General features: G+C 47.6%; 1 protein-coding gene across 5 annotated transcripts in view; it reads right to left on the reverse strand.

The window, feature by feature from the left end:
- The window catches only part of ENTREP3 (endosomal transmembrane epsin interactor 3), a 37,194-nt gene that overhangs the window by 11,477 nt on the left and 9,221 nt on the right, over window positions 1-16,496 (reverse strand). For 2 of the 5 annotated variants that reach the window (XM_079958043.1, XM_079958041.1), the window contains exons 4-10: window positions 15,478-15,579; window positions 12,719-12,826; window positions 10,906-11,066; window positions 9,292-9,391; window positions 8,011-8,098; window positions 2,538-3,077; window positions 78-149 (exon numbers count right to left, since the gene is read on the reverse strand). In XM_079958043.1, coding sequence (XP_079814169.1) covers window positions 78-149; window positions 2,538-3,077; window positions 8,011-8,098; window positions 9,292-9,391; window positions 10,906-11,066; window positions 12,719-12,826; window positions 15,478-15,579 — 1,171 coding nt within the window. Of the gene's footprint in view, window positions 1-77; window positions 150-2,537; window positions 3,078-8,010; window positions 8,099-9,291; window positions 9,392-10,905; window positions 11,067-12,718; window positions 12,827-15,477; window positions 15,583-16,496 lie in introns of all 5 variants that reach the window. The other 3 variants (XM_079958042.1, XM_079958040.1, XM_079958044.1) reach the window with 2 other exon arrangements.

Raw genomic sequence — 16,496 nt, forward strand, 5'->3', positions numbered from 1 at the left:
AGCACCTTCAGCTGGATCTGCCTGATCACAAACAGCCAGGTCCAAAGATGGCTACCAAAGCAAGCCACTTCCCTCACCTGTATCTGCTGAGGAGTTGGGCCCATCTTCCTCCGGCGCCTTGGCGCAGAATACCTCCTGGAAGTCCGCTTCTGGTGGGGAGTGAGGAAATGAAAGGCGGGAAAGAAATGGTTTTAAATGGGGGTGTTTTGGTAGCTCAGAAGCAGAGAACACCTTTTGCATTCAGATCCCAGATTCAATCCCCAGCATCTTGTGGTACATAACTTGCAAGTGTCCCGTGGGGGAAAAACCCGGGAAATCCCATTTTTCTGTGTGCAAACATGCTGGCCACTTTGAGTGCTGTGATCTTGTGTGATTTCGCACTGAGATCTCACCCCAAAAAATGCTGGGGAGGGCGCAATAATACGTAGCACATGCTCTTGTGAGAAAGCACGGCCTTGAAAACAGCACGTATGGGATATTTAAGATGCAGACAAACCAACAATTTGTGTTTTGCTGATAGGTACATAAAAGGAGCTGAAGCTCACAGAGTTTTCCTGTAAACCTGCTAGAGAGAATTTGGTGAGAGACAAGCCTACTGTGCCCTGACACTGGGGGTGGGCATAGCTATATATTCTCCTACCTGCCTGGGGTAGGTAGATGTGATGACATCTGCCATATTTGAGCTCCAAGCTCAGACTACATTTTAAGACAGACTTAAGTATGCCTTGGGGACGCGGGTGGCGCTATGGGTTAAACCACAGAGCCTAGGACTTGCCGATCAGAAGGTCGGTGGTTCGAATCCCCGCGACGGGGTGAGCTCCCGTTGCTTGGTTCCTGCTCCTGCCAACCTAGCAGTTCAAAAGCACGTCAAAGTGCAAGTAGATAAATAGGTACCGCTCCAGCGGGAAGGTAAACGGCGTTGCTCTGGTTCACCAGAAGTGGCTTAGTCAGCCACGACTGGACCTAATGGTCAGGGGTCCCTTTACCATTTAAGTGTGCCTTTGTAGCTGAATTACCAATTGACGCCTGCCTGAGCAAAGCTGCTGTACCGGTTACTCTTCAACAAGTATTCCGAGAAAGTAAATGTTAATTTTACCTTTTACGAGACTGCGTGCTTGTCATTTTAAGGGGAGAAATGCCAGGAAAATCCAGTCTGCCTTAAAGCATCCTGGTTTACTCAAACCAAAAGGCTAAAACTAGGCCAAGTTTCCTTTGAAGCTGCAAAAGGATGGAATTCTGCTGAACTCAACCTTGAGGAAGGAAGGATAATATCCAGGGGTTTGGTTTTTTTCCAGGTGGGCGCCATTCAGTGGCATAGCTAGCTGCTGGGGTGCCCGGTGCGGCACGCTCGTGCTGCATGGGTGACCCACCCATGGGGGCGGGGGCGCTGCGTGGAGCCTCTCCGCCGCCTCCCCCTCAGCTGTAGGGCGGCTGAGGGAGAGGCAGTAGGCAGGCGCAAGCCCCATGCTGCCGTTTCAGGCCGTGTGGAACTTGCAGGTGCCCAAGCCACCACGTCACTCCCAGGAGAGACACGTGGCTCGGGCACGCTGCAGGCCCTGCGCTAAGTGTTAGAATTCCTGCTCTGTGATTGCAGTCATGGGACTGTTGTCTTTCACATGACGGTGTATGTTTTGACTCCACAGAGTGGGAAGTGACGGAGACAGGATGTTTGTGTTACTGTGTTCTGTGAAGTGGGACTATTCTCCTTTGTTCTTTTTCTCTTTGCTGTCTGGTGCTAGAGAGAGAGGGAGCCATGTTGCAGTGCTCCGTGTGTGTTTATATGTAAATAAAGTAGATTAGCCATAATGCTGAGTTGCTGAGGTCTGTCACACAAACTGCGCAGACTCTGCAGATCCCTAAGTGTGCGGATGTCTGTTGGCATCGGTCGCTGTGGTGTTCGGGCTGAAGAAAGCTTTTGAAGCTCCCAAACGATCGACCAGGAGGGAGGGAACATGCCAGTCTGCCAGTGCCAGCTGTGTTTCATTACGTTTGTTGACTGAACTAAAAAGTTTCAAGAGCCCAATTTTTTTTAACTCATATTTTTGTCATTTCGTTGCACCCCCCATCAGTGATGACACCCAGGGCGGCCCGCACCCCCTTCCTCTGCCACTGGCACCATTGCCCTTATAAGAGAACAAGGGAGGCGCTCATGGTGAGTTCCAGTACCTCTTTTTCTAGAAAAAACAGCACTGATAATATCTAATAAATACAGTGGGACCTCGGGTTAAGTACTTAATTCGTTCCGGAAGTCCGTTCTTAACCTGAAACTGTTCTTAACCTGAAGCACCACTTTAGCAAATGGGGCCTCCTGCTGCGCCGCCACCGCCCAATTTCTGTTCTCATCCTGAAGCAAAGTTCTTAACCCGAGGTACTATTTCTGGGTTAGCGGAGTCTGTAACCTGAAGCGTATGTAACCTGAAGGGTCTGTAACCCGAGGTACCATTGTATATCCTTTCCCAGCATCTGTCCACATCGCAACGAAACACACCCACGCCATGTTCTCCGCCATCCAGCTTCCTCCCGCCCGGTCTACTCACCATTCTCGCAGGCCGTGATGATCCCGGGATCGCTGTGAGACCTCAGCAGAGGACTCCGAACAGAAGGCAGGCGGTACGAGGCCTCGCTGCTGCGGCGCTGCCGCCCGGCGCCTTTGCGTCCCGGCAGCAAGGCCTTGGGCTTGACCCGCACCTCGGGGAAGCAAGGCCCGGCGCTTTGGCCTAAGCTCTCCAGGCGCTGGCAGCTGTGCGTATGGGCACTGCCCGCCTCCCGCAAGCCCTCGTAGCCCGTGGAGCCGGGCGTGGAGCAGGAGTACGAGCGCTCCCCGCGCAAGCGTGCCTGGGGCGTCTCCTCAAAAGGGCCCTGCAGGGTGGGGCTCTGAGGGTGCAGGCCGCACCGCCCGCAGTCCACGCTCAAGCAGTAGTCAGCCCGGCTGCGCTGGATGGAGCGGAACAAGACGTAATCCACCGAGCAGACAGAACCGCTGGCGTCCAGCAGGCAGGAGTCTTCGGATGGGCTGCTGTCGCCAGGAATGTCCACGATCTCTGACATAATCAGGGAGCCGCTGTCCATGGAAACAGCTGCAGGGGAGAGAGAGCGAGAGAGCGCCATTTTAGTAAAAATGGCACGCTTCCAGGGTCAGGGGAAACGGTTGGAGGATGGATGGCGGCTAACAGATTGAGGTTGAATCCTGACAAGACAAGAGTACTGTTTTTGGGGGATAGGAGGCGGGCTGGTGTGGAGGACTCCCTGGTCCTGAATGGGGTAATTGTGCCCCTGAAGGACCAGGTGCGCAGCCTGGGAGTCATTCTGGACTCACAGCTGCCCATGGAGGCACAGGTCAATTCTGTGTTCAGGGCAGCTGTCCACCAGCTCCATCTGGTACGCAGGCTGAGACCCTCCCTGCCCGCGGACTGTCTCACCAGAGTGGTGCATGCTCTGGTTATCTCTCGCTTGGACTACTGCAATGCGCTCTATGTGGGGCTACCTTTGAAGCTGACCTGGAAACTACAACTAATCCAGAATGTGGCAGCTAGACTGGTGACTGGGAGCAGCCGCCGAGACCATATAACGCCGGTCTTGAAAGACCTACACTGGCTCCCAGTACATTTCTGAGCACAATTCAAAGTGTTGGTGCTGACCTTTAAAGCCGTAAACGGCCTCGGTCCAGTATACCTGAAGGAGGGTTTCCACCCTCATCGTCCAGCCCAGACGCTGAGGTCCATCGCCAAGGGCCTTCTGGCAGTTCCCTCACTGCGAGAAGCCAGGTTACAGGGAACCAGGCAGAGGGCCTTCTCGGTAGTGGCACCTGCCCTGTGGAACGCCCTCCCACCAGATGTCAATGAGAAAAATAACTACCAAACTTTTAGAAGACATCTAAAGACAGCCCTGTTTAGGGAAGCTTTTAATGTTTAATAGGTTATTGCATTTTGGTGTTTTGTTGGAAGCCGCCCAGAGTGGCTGGGAGTACCAGCCAGATGGGCGGGGTATAAATAATAAATTATTTTTAATATTAATATTAAATCTGTCCATTTGCAGCCCTCTCCGTTTTGCATATTCCCCATCTCAGGTCCCGTTCTTCCATGCTAGTTTGGGATTTTTATCGTTCCCGTCTTTGAAGTCATCGTGGAGGAAGATAAAGTTCTTTCCAGAGAAGAATGGCAAATGAAGCTGTTGCACTATGCCGAAATGGCAAAACTGACTGGAAAGCTCCGGAACCAGAAAGACCAAAAATTTAATAAGGAGTGGGGGAAATTTACAATTTACCTTAAAGGTCACTGTAGGCAGCTGAAAACTTTAGCAGGATTGCAATAACACTTGTAATGTAACAAGAACTATGGATATAATGGAGTTACTTAAAAAAACCAACAACTTGATTTGTTTTAAAAAGATGCAGTAAAAAGGTAAAGGTACCCCTGCCCGTACGGGCCAGTCTTGACAGACTCTGGAGTTGTGCGCCCATCTCACTTAAGAGGCCAGGGGCCAGCGCTGTCCGGAGACACTTCCGGGTCACGTGGCCAGCGTGACAAAGCTGCATCTGGCGAGCCAGAGCCGCACACGGAAACGCCGTTTACCTTCCCGCTGGTAAGCGGTCTACTTGCACCCGGAGGTGCTTTCGAACTGCTAGGTTGGCAGGCGCTGGGACCGAGCAGCGGGAGCGCACCCCGCCGCAGGGATTCGAACCGCCGACCTTTCAATCGGCAAGTCCTAGGCGCTGAGGCTTTAACCCACAGCGCCACCTGCGTCCCTAAAAAGATGCAGTAGGAAAGGTTTAATAACAGAACCCATCGAGGGGAAGGTGGGAGGTCCAGAGATTTGGGAGAATCTTGTAACTTCGGATGTTTGGTGGTATGAAAATAAGCAAAACCAAATAAAAATTATTACCAAAAAGAAAAAGAAAGTGAAGTCCTCATTAAACTCATCCGCATTCTAGCACAAATTCCCTGTGTGCACATTTTTATATGCAATTCCCCCTATCATGTGCATTTTGGGAAAGCAATTTCCCCATATATAATGCATTTTTGGGTGTGTTCTTTTCACAAGTGTATGCCTTTCATGGACATTTTGCCTTAGTGCATGCGTGTTTTATTTTGTTAAAAATACTCTTTTCTCATTTTGCACATAGTTGAGAAAGCAACAAAACAAACGCAATAGGGTGAATCACATTTCGATGCGCAGGAGATAGAAATATGAATCTACTGTCTATCAAAATAGTCATCTGGTGTTCCTATTCTTCCACACATTACTTCAGTGGAGAAATGCACCGCAAAACCTGGAAAAGTGTGGATTCACGTATAGTTCTGCAAAGTACTAATTAGGCCTTTGAATGTGGAGTGAAATCAAATTTCTCACACATACCCCCCCCCCCCCCGCCTAGAGTAGGGCAACCAAGTACAGGCGTCCGCAGGAATTTTTTGGGTGGGGGAGGGGGCAGCAAAGTAAATATTCCAGATCACTTCATCAAAATACATACTACAATCTTGTTCCTGACATCCTTGGACAGCTCTTTGGTCTTGGTCATGGTGGCTACTTTGGAATCTGCTGGATTGATGGCTTCTGTTGACAGGTGTCTTTTGTACAGGTACTGTAACAAGCTGGGATTACAGGTAAGACCTCTCCCTTACAGCAGGTGCTTCTAATCTCAGCTCCTTACATACAGTGAAGATACCAGGTAGCCTGATATCTGTCTGGTTGAAGGCCAAATGGCCGAAGTATTGGGAAATATTAGAAAAAGATGGAGATAATTGGAAATTGCAGAGTCAGGAGAAAATGAAAGACAAAGTGCGAGATTGGTTACACTATGCTCAGATTAAAGAAGTTTTAAAACTTGACAAAAAGTTAGGATTCCAGGTGGAAAAATTGAAGTTAGAAACGGAATTGTTAGAGCCTAAGACTAAGGTACTTTCAAAAATGTATAACTTGCTGTTAATATGGAATACACAAGATGAAACGGTTAAATCGGCTATGATAAAGTGGGCACAGGATATTGGATATAACATCATGTTTGAGGACTGGGAGAGGTTGTGGACTACTGGGCTGAACTTTACTGCATGTAATGCTTTGAAAGAAAATGTTATGAAGATGATATATAGATGGTATATGACCCCAGTCAAACTTGCAAAAATATACCACTTGTCTGATAACAAATGTTGGAAATGTAAAGAAAATGAAGGAACATTCTTTCACCTCTGGTGGACTTGCCCTAGGGTGAAGGCTTTCTGGGAAATGATATATAATGAGCTGAAAAAGGTATTTAAGTATACCTTCCCTAAGAAACCAGAGGCCTTCCTTTTGGGTATTGTCGGCCAGAAGGTGTTAAAGAAGGACCGAACACTTTTTATGTACGCAACAACAGCAGCAAGAATACTCGTCGCTAAGCATTGGAAAACCCAAGATCTACCCACACTGGAAGAATGGCAGGTGCAACTGACAGACTATATGGAACTGGCTGAGATGACTGGCAGAATCCGAGACCTGGGAGAAGAGACGGTGGAAGAAGATTGGAAGAAATTCAAGATTTATTTACAAAAATATTGTAAATTGTATGAATGTTAAGAAGGATGCGAGAGTACAAACAATTTGGCACCATTAAGCAGATGAAGTGAATTATGAAGATAAGCTAAATTTAAGAAAAGATAAATTTTTGGAAGTTTCAAGTTATATTTAAATTTTTAAGATTTGAATAAAGGATATCTAAAACCAGAGATATAACAGTGGAAAACTAGATAATAAGAATAGAAATAAGGGGATAAATTTTCTGGATAAAATTTCATAGACAGGAATGTAGGAGCGGGAGATGTGAGGGAGTCCAAAGAAGTTAAGAAAATTATGTTAAGAGATGTGTTATACTGTATTGTTTATTGGTATCGTAATTAAAACAAAACTGTTAATAAATATTTTTTTAAAAAAGATATCTGTCTGGTTGATAGGGGATCAAATACTTATTTCACTCATTCTTGTTGTTGTTGTTTAGTCGTTTAGTCATGTCCGACTCTTCGTGACCCCATGGACCAGAGCACGCCAGGCACTCCTGTCTTCCACTGCCTGCCGCATTTTGGTCAAACTCATGCTGGTAGCTTCGAAAACACTGTCCAACCATCTCGTCCTCTGTCGTCCCCTTCTCCTTGTGCCCTCCATCTTTCCCAACATCAGGGTCTTTTCCAAGGAGTCTTCTCTTCTCATGAGGTGGAGCCTCAGCTTCAGGATCTGTCCTTCCAGTGAGCACTCAGGGCTGATTTCCTGAAGAATGGATACGTTTGATCTTCTTGCAGTCCATGGGACTCTCAAGAGTCTCTTCCAGCACCAGAATTCAAAAGCATAAATTCTTCGGCGATCAGCCTTCTTTATGGTCCAGCTCTCACTTCCATATATTACTACTGGGAAAACCATGGCTTTAACTATACGGACCTTTGTTGGCAAGGTGATGTCTCTGCTTTTGAAGATGCTGTCTAGGTTTGCCATCGCCTTTCTCCCATCGCCTATCACTCATTATAATGCACATCAATCTCTGACTTTTGTCTTCAAAAAGACAAATCCAATCTGGTGGTTCCAATCTGGTGGAACGCTCCGTCACAAGAGACTAGGGCCCTGCGGGACTTGACATCTTTCCGCAGGGCCTGCAAGACAGAGCTGTTCCACCAGGCCTTTGGTCAGGGCGCAATCTGCACAGAATTTTGCTTAATGGTTGCCATCAATTTGATTTTAATTAATTTTTATAATGAAATGTTTTTAGAATCGTTGGATTATTTTGATTGTTGTTAGCCGCCCTGAGCCCAGCTTCGGCTGGGGAGGGCGGGATATAAATAAAATTTATTTATTATTATTATTCTGGGTTTCTGGGGGTTTTCCTGTTGTTATTCTGTCTCTCACAGCTACAATAAACCTACCATTAAAATTATGGACTGGTCATTCCTTTGTCAGAGGGCAAACAGGCAAATTTAGCAGGGGATCAAATACTTTCCCCCCTCACTGTACCTGCTATCGTTAGGGATGCATGCCTACAAAGGTCCTTACCTTCGCCACTGAGGACAACAGATGGGACCCGGTTGCAGGAACAAGGACCATGTGAGGTATCTGTAAACTGCGAGTCAAACAGAGTCACCTGCAGAGCAAAGGCAGAAAATGTTGGTGCACAGCAAACTCGGGAACAGCTCGCCCCTGGGGGCTGAATGCGGCCCCTCCAAGCCTCTCTTTCTGGCCCTCATGACTGTTCCCCAAGCCACACCCCCTACTGGGCCCTGTTTCAAGCCTTCCTCACGGGTTCTTGCCTGGCTGAAATGCGTCCCATCACATTGCAGCCATGTCTCTCACTTGCCTGGCTAGGTGATAGAAACTAGCTTACGACCGGTCCTAAGACCTGCATTGGCTCCCAGTACATTTCCGAGCACAGTACAAAGTGTTGGTGCTGACCTTTAAAGCCCTAAATGGCCTCGGTCCAGTTTCTCCACCCCCATTGCTCAGCCCGGACACCGAGGTCCAGCGCCGGGGGCCTTCTGGCAGTTCCCTCCCTGCGAGAAGCGAAGTTACAGGGAATCAGGCAGAGGGCCTTCTCAGTAGTGGCACCCACCCTGTGGAACGCCCTCCCATCAGATGTCAAGGAGGTAAACAACTGCAGTGGTACCTCAGTTTTCAAACGTAATTCGTTCTGGAAGACCATTTGAGTTCCGAAACGTTTGAAAACCGAAAACTCAAAACGGAAGCCTCAAAATGGAAATCTCAATACGAAAATCTCAATACGGAAGCTGTGTTTACAGTTCGACTTCTGAAGCGCATTTGAAAACCGAACCATTTACTTCCGGGTTTACGGTGTTCGAGTTTGAAAACCGAGGTAAAACGGTCTCTGACTTTTAGAAGACATCTAAAGGCAGCCCTGTATCGGGAAATTTTTAATGTTTGTTGTTGTGTTGTGCTTTCACTATTTTCTGTTGTGATCTGCCTAGAGTGTCTGGAGCAAGCCAGTCAGATGGGTGGCATATATTATTATTATTATTATTATTATTATTATTATTATTATTATTATCTCAAGTCTCCTTCACTTCCTCTAGAAAGACATTGGTTTCCCTCCAGGGAAAGAACCTGGAATATATTGATATATATATATAGCCCAGATATTGTAAAGGTGTGGTAATCTGTCATGGAACAACCCCCTTGTAACCAGGTAGCAGGGGCTACCCAGACCTCGTTGCTGGTTGCAAAGGGGTCCCCATGACACTTCAAGCTTCAGGGCTACAAACACGTAAGTCCACCACTACCCAAAGGAAGACCTTCCTGCCTTGAATTGTACCAATGTAATACCTGGCTGTCTCCGTGGAGTCCCATGACGGCCTCGTAACTGGGAGGGAAGTCAGTGGGGTAGAGAGGAACGGGGCTGTCCATTGAGCCATTGTAGGTTATGCTGTCAGGAGGAGAAATAATAACCTCATTGTCCATGACACACTTTCCTTCTCGGTTATGCATTTATATCTCACTCTTTCCCTTAAGGAGGTCAGAATGGTATGCAGTGAAAACAGCGGGGTGGGGGGGGGGAAGCATTAGTTTTTAAAAAGTAAGAGATGAGACGCTCTGAATCACCTGTGAGAGACACACAATCCGTACAGTTTCAAGCCTACATTTTGAATCAATAAGGACTAGGAACCTGCATACAGTGGTACCTTGGTTCTCGAACCTAATCCATTCCGGGTGTCCATTCGACTCCCGAAACCATTCGAAAACCAAGGTGCGGCTTCTGATTGACGCGGAAGCAGCGTCGAATGTTTGGGTTCCGAAAAACATTCACAGACCGGATGTGATGGCCTGGGATTCGGACTCGGAGGCTGAACCTGAGGAATCCCAGCCTGCACAGGAGTCCCCGCCTCCAGGACGAGCTGAGCCAGGGCTGGGGCTTGAGCCTGAAGGGTCCTCACCTGTGCTGGATCCTCAGGTGCAGGCACCAGCTGAGTCCGCTCTGGCTCCTGAGGTGATGGAGGACCCATTGCCTGCAGGTGCTCCACTCTCAGCCCCGTCAGGGGAGGCTGAGGTTGCCTCTGGGTCTGGTAACCCTCCATCCTCTCCTGAGCTGCAGAGGCTCAGGGCAGAAAGGCGGAGGGAATTAAGTTCCCGCAGGAGGAGTGCTCGCCTCCAGGCCAGGAGAGGCGAGTCACCTGTGGACTGGGGCCGCCCTATGTCTCGGGGCAGATAAAAGCCAGCCAGCCCCAGTCACAAGTTGCAGGAGCAACGTTGTTGGTAGCCAGTTCCTGCCTGCACCCTGTCCTGCTCTTCTGCCAGAGTTCCTGACCCCACCCGACTCCCTGCCTTGGACCCTGCTTCAGCTTTGACGGACAGCCTCCATACCACACCGTCAACCTTGAACTGGACTTGGACCTCACCACACGATTAACCCTTGGGACCAGCACACCGGAACTCTCTTCTGGGTTTGCAGCGTTTGGGAGCCGATTTGTTCGACAACTACCGTATTTTCCGCTCTATAAGATGCACCTAGTTTTAGAGGAGAACAAGAAAAAAAATGTTCTCTCCCTCTCTGCTCAGCGCCTCTCCAGCAAAGCGGGAGGAGAAACGGAAGGGGCTCCTTCGCTAAAGGGGTGCTGCGCAGAGAGGGAAAGCTGCGCAGTGGCTCTCCAGCGAAGTGAAGCCAGGAGAGCAAAAGGGATCGATCCCTCTTGCTCTCCTGGCTTCATCTAAAGCTGCGCAGCTTGCATTCGCTCCGTAAGACGCACACACATTTCCCCTTACTTTTTAGGAGGGAAAAGTGCGTCTTATAGAGCGAAAAATACGGTAAGCTGTTTGAGAACCAAAGTACCTCTGTATTTAAAAACAAGGAAGACTTCTTTCCATCCTCAGCCTCTTTGTCCCCCAAACTGCTCCCAGGCTCCCCCTCTTATCTCCCCCACCTCTCCAAACCCCCCCCCCCACCTTTGGGCATCCGTCTCTGAACTGCAGGTGTACTCTGGAGGGTAATAGGGCGGAGGTGGCACTGGGGGAACAAACTCTTCCAGGTCCAACATATGCTGCAAGAACGTGTCCGGGGGTGACGTGCAATCCAGCGTCACGGAGCTGGAACGTGGAGGGGACAGCTGTGGAAGGAGACAGAAAACAGGGTAAGTGAGGGGGCTGGGCAAGAACTGAAAGGCTCCTGATGTTTTGAGGAGCCCTTTCTCTTGTTGACATAGGCTGGATACACACCATGTGTCTAAAGCACACGGCGTCCCTCAAAGGATCCTGGGAACTTTTAGTCTATCCCTCACCACACTACGGTTCCCAGCACCTTTAACAAACTACGGTTTCCAGGTTTTTTTAAGCGGGTGTGTGCTTTAAATGTATGGTGGGTATGCAGCCCTGGGGTTAAGTCTGTTTCCTGGGCATAATTTGCAACCCATCAGTCCCAAAGAAGCCCAGAAATTGGATTTATCAGAACCTGGGAAACTTGTCTAAGAGTCACATCCAAATTTGAATAAATATTATTGGGGGGGAAAAGAGTCACATCCAAATCAAGAATCCTGAGAACTGTAGTTTGCTGAGGGTGCTGGGAATTGTGGCTTCGCAAGGGGTCAACTACAGTTCCCAGGATTCTTTGGAAGAAGCCATGGGGCTTTCCATGTGACCAGAATCACGACACATCAACAAGGAATTGTGCCTCAAGTGTTGTGGGTGCAACTCTGTGGAACTCCCTCCCACAAGAAGTCACAGAAGCTGCTGTCCCTGATGAGTTTCAGACACCTAATTAAAACCACTTTATTTCAGGAGAACCTTTGCACCACGAATGCTTCTCTGAGGCTTTACATTTTCTGGTGCTGTTTGTTGAAATTGCTTTTCTGAGGTTTAAATTATGCTTCGATTTCTATTCTGATGAGACGCTTTGAGACCTAGATGGTAAAAAGCAGGATATGAACTATTAAAAAGAAAGAAAATAAAGAAGTGTATAACGTAGATGCTACCACTGAAGGAGGAGATCGAAGGGGAGGGCGAAACTTCAACATTCTTCTTTCAATCCCACTGCTCAAAAGGGAAGTGGTGAGTGAGGGGTGGGTTTTTTCAGGAGGGTGGGGGTTTAAAGATTGGCCGAGAGGGCTCTGTCTTAGCATACAAGAATGGCAGGGATAGCAAACGTTCTGATCCGCCATCAGCTGTGAAGTTGTTTCTCTCCCCCCCCAACACACATCTGGTGCATTTCACAGGCCCACCTCACCCCATTCCAGCTGTTCACATCAGCACAACTTCATCAGTGTCAGATTTGTTTCTGTTTGGCTACACAGCAGAACCAGGGCATCATTACCCTACGTAAAGGCATTCACACCTCGGCTAGAGATGACTTAGGAGAAGCTTAAATACTCCTAATTTGCGTGGAGCTGGTTTGAGAAAAGTTATTAGAGTAGCATTTCATAACAAAATACAGGATGCATGTGCAGTTTGCATGAAGATTTTACCTGTCAGGGAAAAAGGTGGGGTAAATTGATAATTTTAATTTTTTGAAATTTTTTAATTTTAATTCGTTAAAAAAACATTTTAATTTAAAAAAATTTAATGTTAATTTAATTTTTAAAAAAATAAAATAAAATAAATTTAAATTATTATTTCTAAACTGGCAGTGAGTTTGCAGTAAATGGGGGTGTGAAAGACAGCCCTGAAAAGATTTTGAGAGGATAAGGAGAGGTTTTGAAAGCGCTCAGATTGTTCCCAAGTGAATCTGAGGCAACCTGGGAGCAGGCCGTCTGTCTCTGGAACTCACCGCATAGAGGATGTCGAAAGAGAAGATTTGGATACAACACATAATGGCAGAGAGGGTGCACACCACGATGGCGAAAACAGTCAGGCCACACACACTGAAGAGGAGGTCCTGAAGGGGCAGGGAAGTGGGGAGGTGGGGGGGTGTCAAAACAGATCATTGTCACTGCGGTTGCAAAGGAACACTTGATGATAAGTCTGGCTGCCTAGACACTAACCCGTTTGCGGCACACAAAGGTAGCTTTCCTCGACCCGGAAGAGCTTGTTGCGGACCCTAAACACTCTGCTTTTCATCTAGATTTGATTCTAGGTCCTGCCATCAAGTTAATACACATTTGGAAAACCTTCCCTTGACCGGGTTGGTTATCCATGCCTTTTTCTCCCTGCTCAGGCCCCAAGTGAATGAAGAATAAGGTTACCAGACGTCCCCGTTTCCCGGGGACAGTCCCCAGATTTACAAACCAGTCCCCATACAAAATCCATTGAAGCTGAAAAGTGTCCCTGGATTTGTTAAGTTGTGGGTGAACATATCAGACCACACAGCGATTCTTCAGACGGCTCTTGTTTATTCACAGGCCAGAACAGAACTGAACTGAAGGGTTCAGCCAGCCTGCTTATATAGAGCTCAACTACAATGCAACAGTAACAACTTTCTGTAACTATCCAATCACTGAACGTCACTTTCAATTCCTTATTTGCATATGCAGACCTGAGTGAAAACTATCTACAGTATCCCCCTGCTGGCCCAGGGTGAGAACTTCAGTACATAACAGGACTCATTGAAAAAAATCTGGTAACCTTAATGAAGAAGGAATTGCCGATTGCAAGCTTGATGTACTGCCCACCCACAACTGCACTGGGCTGGTGTGGGGCACACACACAAACACACACACACACACACACACACACCCATTGCAGGACAACTTACATCTGTTTTACACATCACAGAGTAATACATAAGCAATCTGCCGCAAGTTTTTATTTTCAGAACAAAATCAGTTTCTAAATAAGGGCCTTTCAAGAGGAAACAAAAGGGCAAAAGATCTAGATTCGGGTAGTCGAACCTCTGCTTGTGCCCCCCCCCCCCCGGCCTTTTTTGGCCGCCCTCAAGAAAAAAACACCTTAAAAATCTAAAAAATTAAGTCTGATTATTGGTAACATGTATTTAATTATTGACGTTAAAAATTATTATAGCCTTGCTGTGTACGTATTAACTGTGTATTTCATATATTTAATTAAATATAACTGTGTATATCTAGTAATATTAAATATATTGCAAGCACCTTAATGTACGATATGGGAATTTAATTCAGTGCGTGGCCCAAAGGTTCTGTGTCGGAGTTCTCTTGCGGTCCATTTGGTCCGAGAGTCTGGGCCGCTTTAAGCTAGATTGTGTGTGGACCATGCAGAATAAAGGACTGAGGCTATGTTCACGCTATGGATTTGAAGCATTATGTGACTGTAAGCCACTCTGGGAATTGTAGTTTTGTGAGGGGAATAGGGGCTGCCTAATAATAATAATAATAATAATAATTTATTTATACCTGCCCATCTGGCTGGCCTCCCCAGCCACTCTGGGCGGCTTCCAACAGAATATTAAAAATGCAATAAAACATCAACAACTCTCGGTGCCCTAAACAAACTACAGGTCCCAGGATTCTGTTTAGAGTGGTGTTGTGGTACTTTAAATGCATGGTGTAAAAGCGGCCTCAGAAGAGGCAGATTTCGGGGAGTGTGGCTGGTTTGCCCACACTGAGTGCCAAGCCCAAAGGGCGCCACCACAATGATGTAATGCGGCAAGAGGCAGAGGGGCGCCGAATTTTGGCATCCAACAGGGCACGGCTGAAATTTGAAAGCCACTGGCCTCAGGCTCCATTTATTCTACAACACAACGTCGCGGGGGAAAGACCCGCTTAAATCTCAGAAGCCTAGTCTCCTTCTTTCTCTTGAAATAAAAAAATTAAGGTCTTATATATATATAATAAATGTTCATAACTGCATATATAAACCACATGTCTGAAACCCCACAGAAAAATTCCTGAAACCATTTTGTCCCTCCCAAATTGACCTCAAATATTTCTCTGTTAGGTCGAAGGAAAATGGAAAAGCCTCCCACTGTCCTTTTGTTCACAAATCCCCTCTTAAGGGTATGTCTGTGTATGAATAGGGTGAGCTGTGACCTGGCTCAGGAAACTATTTATCATTACAAAAGACTGGCCAGGCTCCCCAGGTAATCCAATCAAGTGACCATTAACAGGTAACCTGCCAGACAGGAGATAACGCACTCAGATTTCTGTTGTAGACCGCCCTTTTTGTGATGTAGGTATGATGTATCTGGGGGGTGGTCTTGAGTTACACCCCTTCTGTGATGTATGTATGAAGTTTCTGGGGGTGGTCTTGGACTCCAGGGTGGGCAATTTAAAATGTCTATATAAGGGCAGGCACACCTTTGTTCTGGGTCCTCCTCCTTCTCCTGAATGTGAGGGGAGCACCTTGTTGCAACAGTCAATAAAGATCAGGCTTACTAGCTGCTTTGCTTCTCAATATTCTCTGGTTGGTCTCTGTTATTTTCTCCACCAATGGAGAACCTACAAAGGACTCTATGAGGGCTCTTGTATACCCCATAAGGGAATAAGGGCAGATTTTTGTTTCTTACACTCTCATTCACACACAACTCCCATAAAACGTCGGATGCAGAATGTAACCTTCATCAAAAACCGCCAATAGATCCGTCTGCAATCAGGAGCACCCTTGTTTACTCACCTTGAGGACCAGGCGGACCTTGGAGCAATTTGGATCCAGTTCTGCGTTACTTCCGCAGCTTCCGAGCTGGCAGCAAGGGCACAGCTGAGATGGAGAGGTGCCCTGCTGGGGAGGCAAGAAAAGTTTGTAAGTGTGCTGCTGGCAAATGTTGTACTTTAACACGAGGCAAAGTTTCTGGGCCGGCCTGCAGTTGCACAGCACCATGGGCCTCGTAGTCTCCTCCCTTCCTCCCCTGTTGCTCCTTTATCCTTGGAATTGCCCCCACCCCAAAACAACTTTTGAAGCCTCCCCTCTTACTTCTTTCGACACCCACCTTTTCCACGAAGCGTTTGGCGCACAACCATGCAAGTCCCCGCAGCCCTGTCGCGACTAAACCGAACTACGCGGTAACTAAAACAATTCATATTCCCATTGCTATAAATACGGAAAGAAATACTCTAATGTAAAATGGTACATGCATGCTTGGAAGAGGGAAGAGGGATGCAGCGGGGCGTTTTTTGGGGGGGCGCAGCTGGCAGAGAAAGAGTTAAGTGGGCCCTCCTCCCCAATCCCTCTGCTCCAAAGCGCCCCCTTTGAAAGCTGCTTTCCCCCCTTTGAAGCCACCTTCCCCAACCAGGTGCCCTCCAGATGTCGCTGGAGTCATTCTCCCTGATCACTGGCCACACCGCTTGAGAATGATGAGAACTGGAGCCCAAGAACATTGCTGAACTACAACTCCCATCATCGAAGACTGTCATTGAACTACAACTCCCATCGTCCGTAACCATTGGCCGCGTTAGCTGAGGCTGACGGGAGCTGGAAACCCAATAACATTGTTGAACTACAACTCCCATCATCGAAGACCGTTGTACAACTACAACTCCCATCGTCCATAACCATTGGTTGTGTTAGCTGAGGCTGACGGGAGCTGGAAGCCCAATAACGTTGTGGAACCACAACCCCCATCATGCGTGACCATTGGCCAGGCTGGCCGAGGCTGATGGGAGCGGGAGTCCAAGAACACAGCTGAACTACAACTC

Source organism: Podarcis cretensis (assembly GCF_951804945.1).
Source record: "Podarcis cretensis genome assembly, chromosome: 16".
NCBI classification, from domain to species: Eukaryota; Metazoa; Chordata; class Lepidosauria; order Squamata; family Lacertidae; genus Podarcis; species Podarcis cretensis.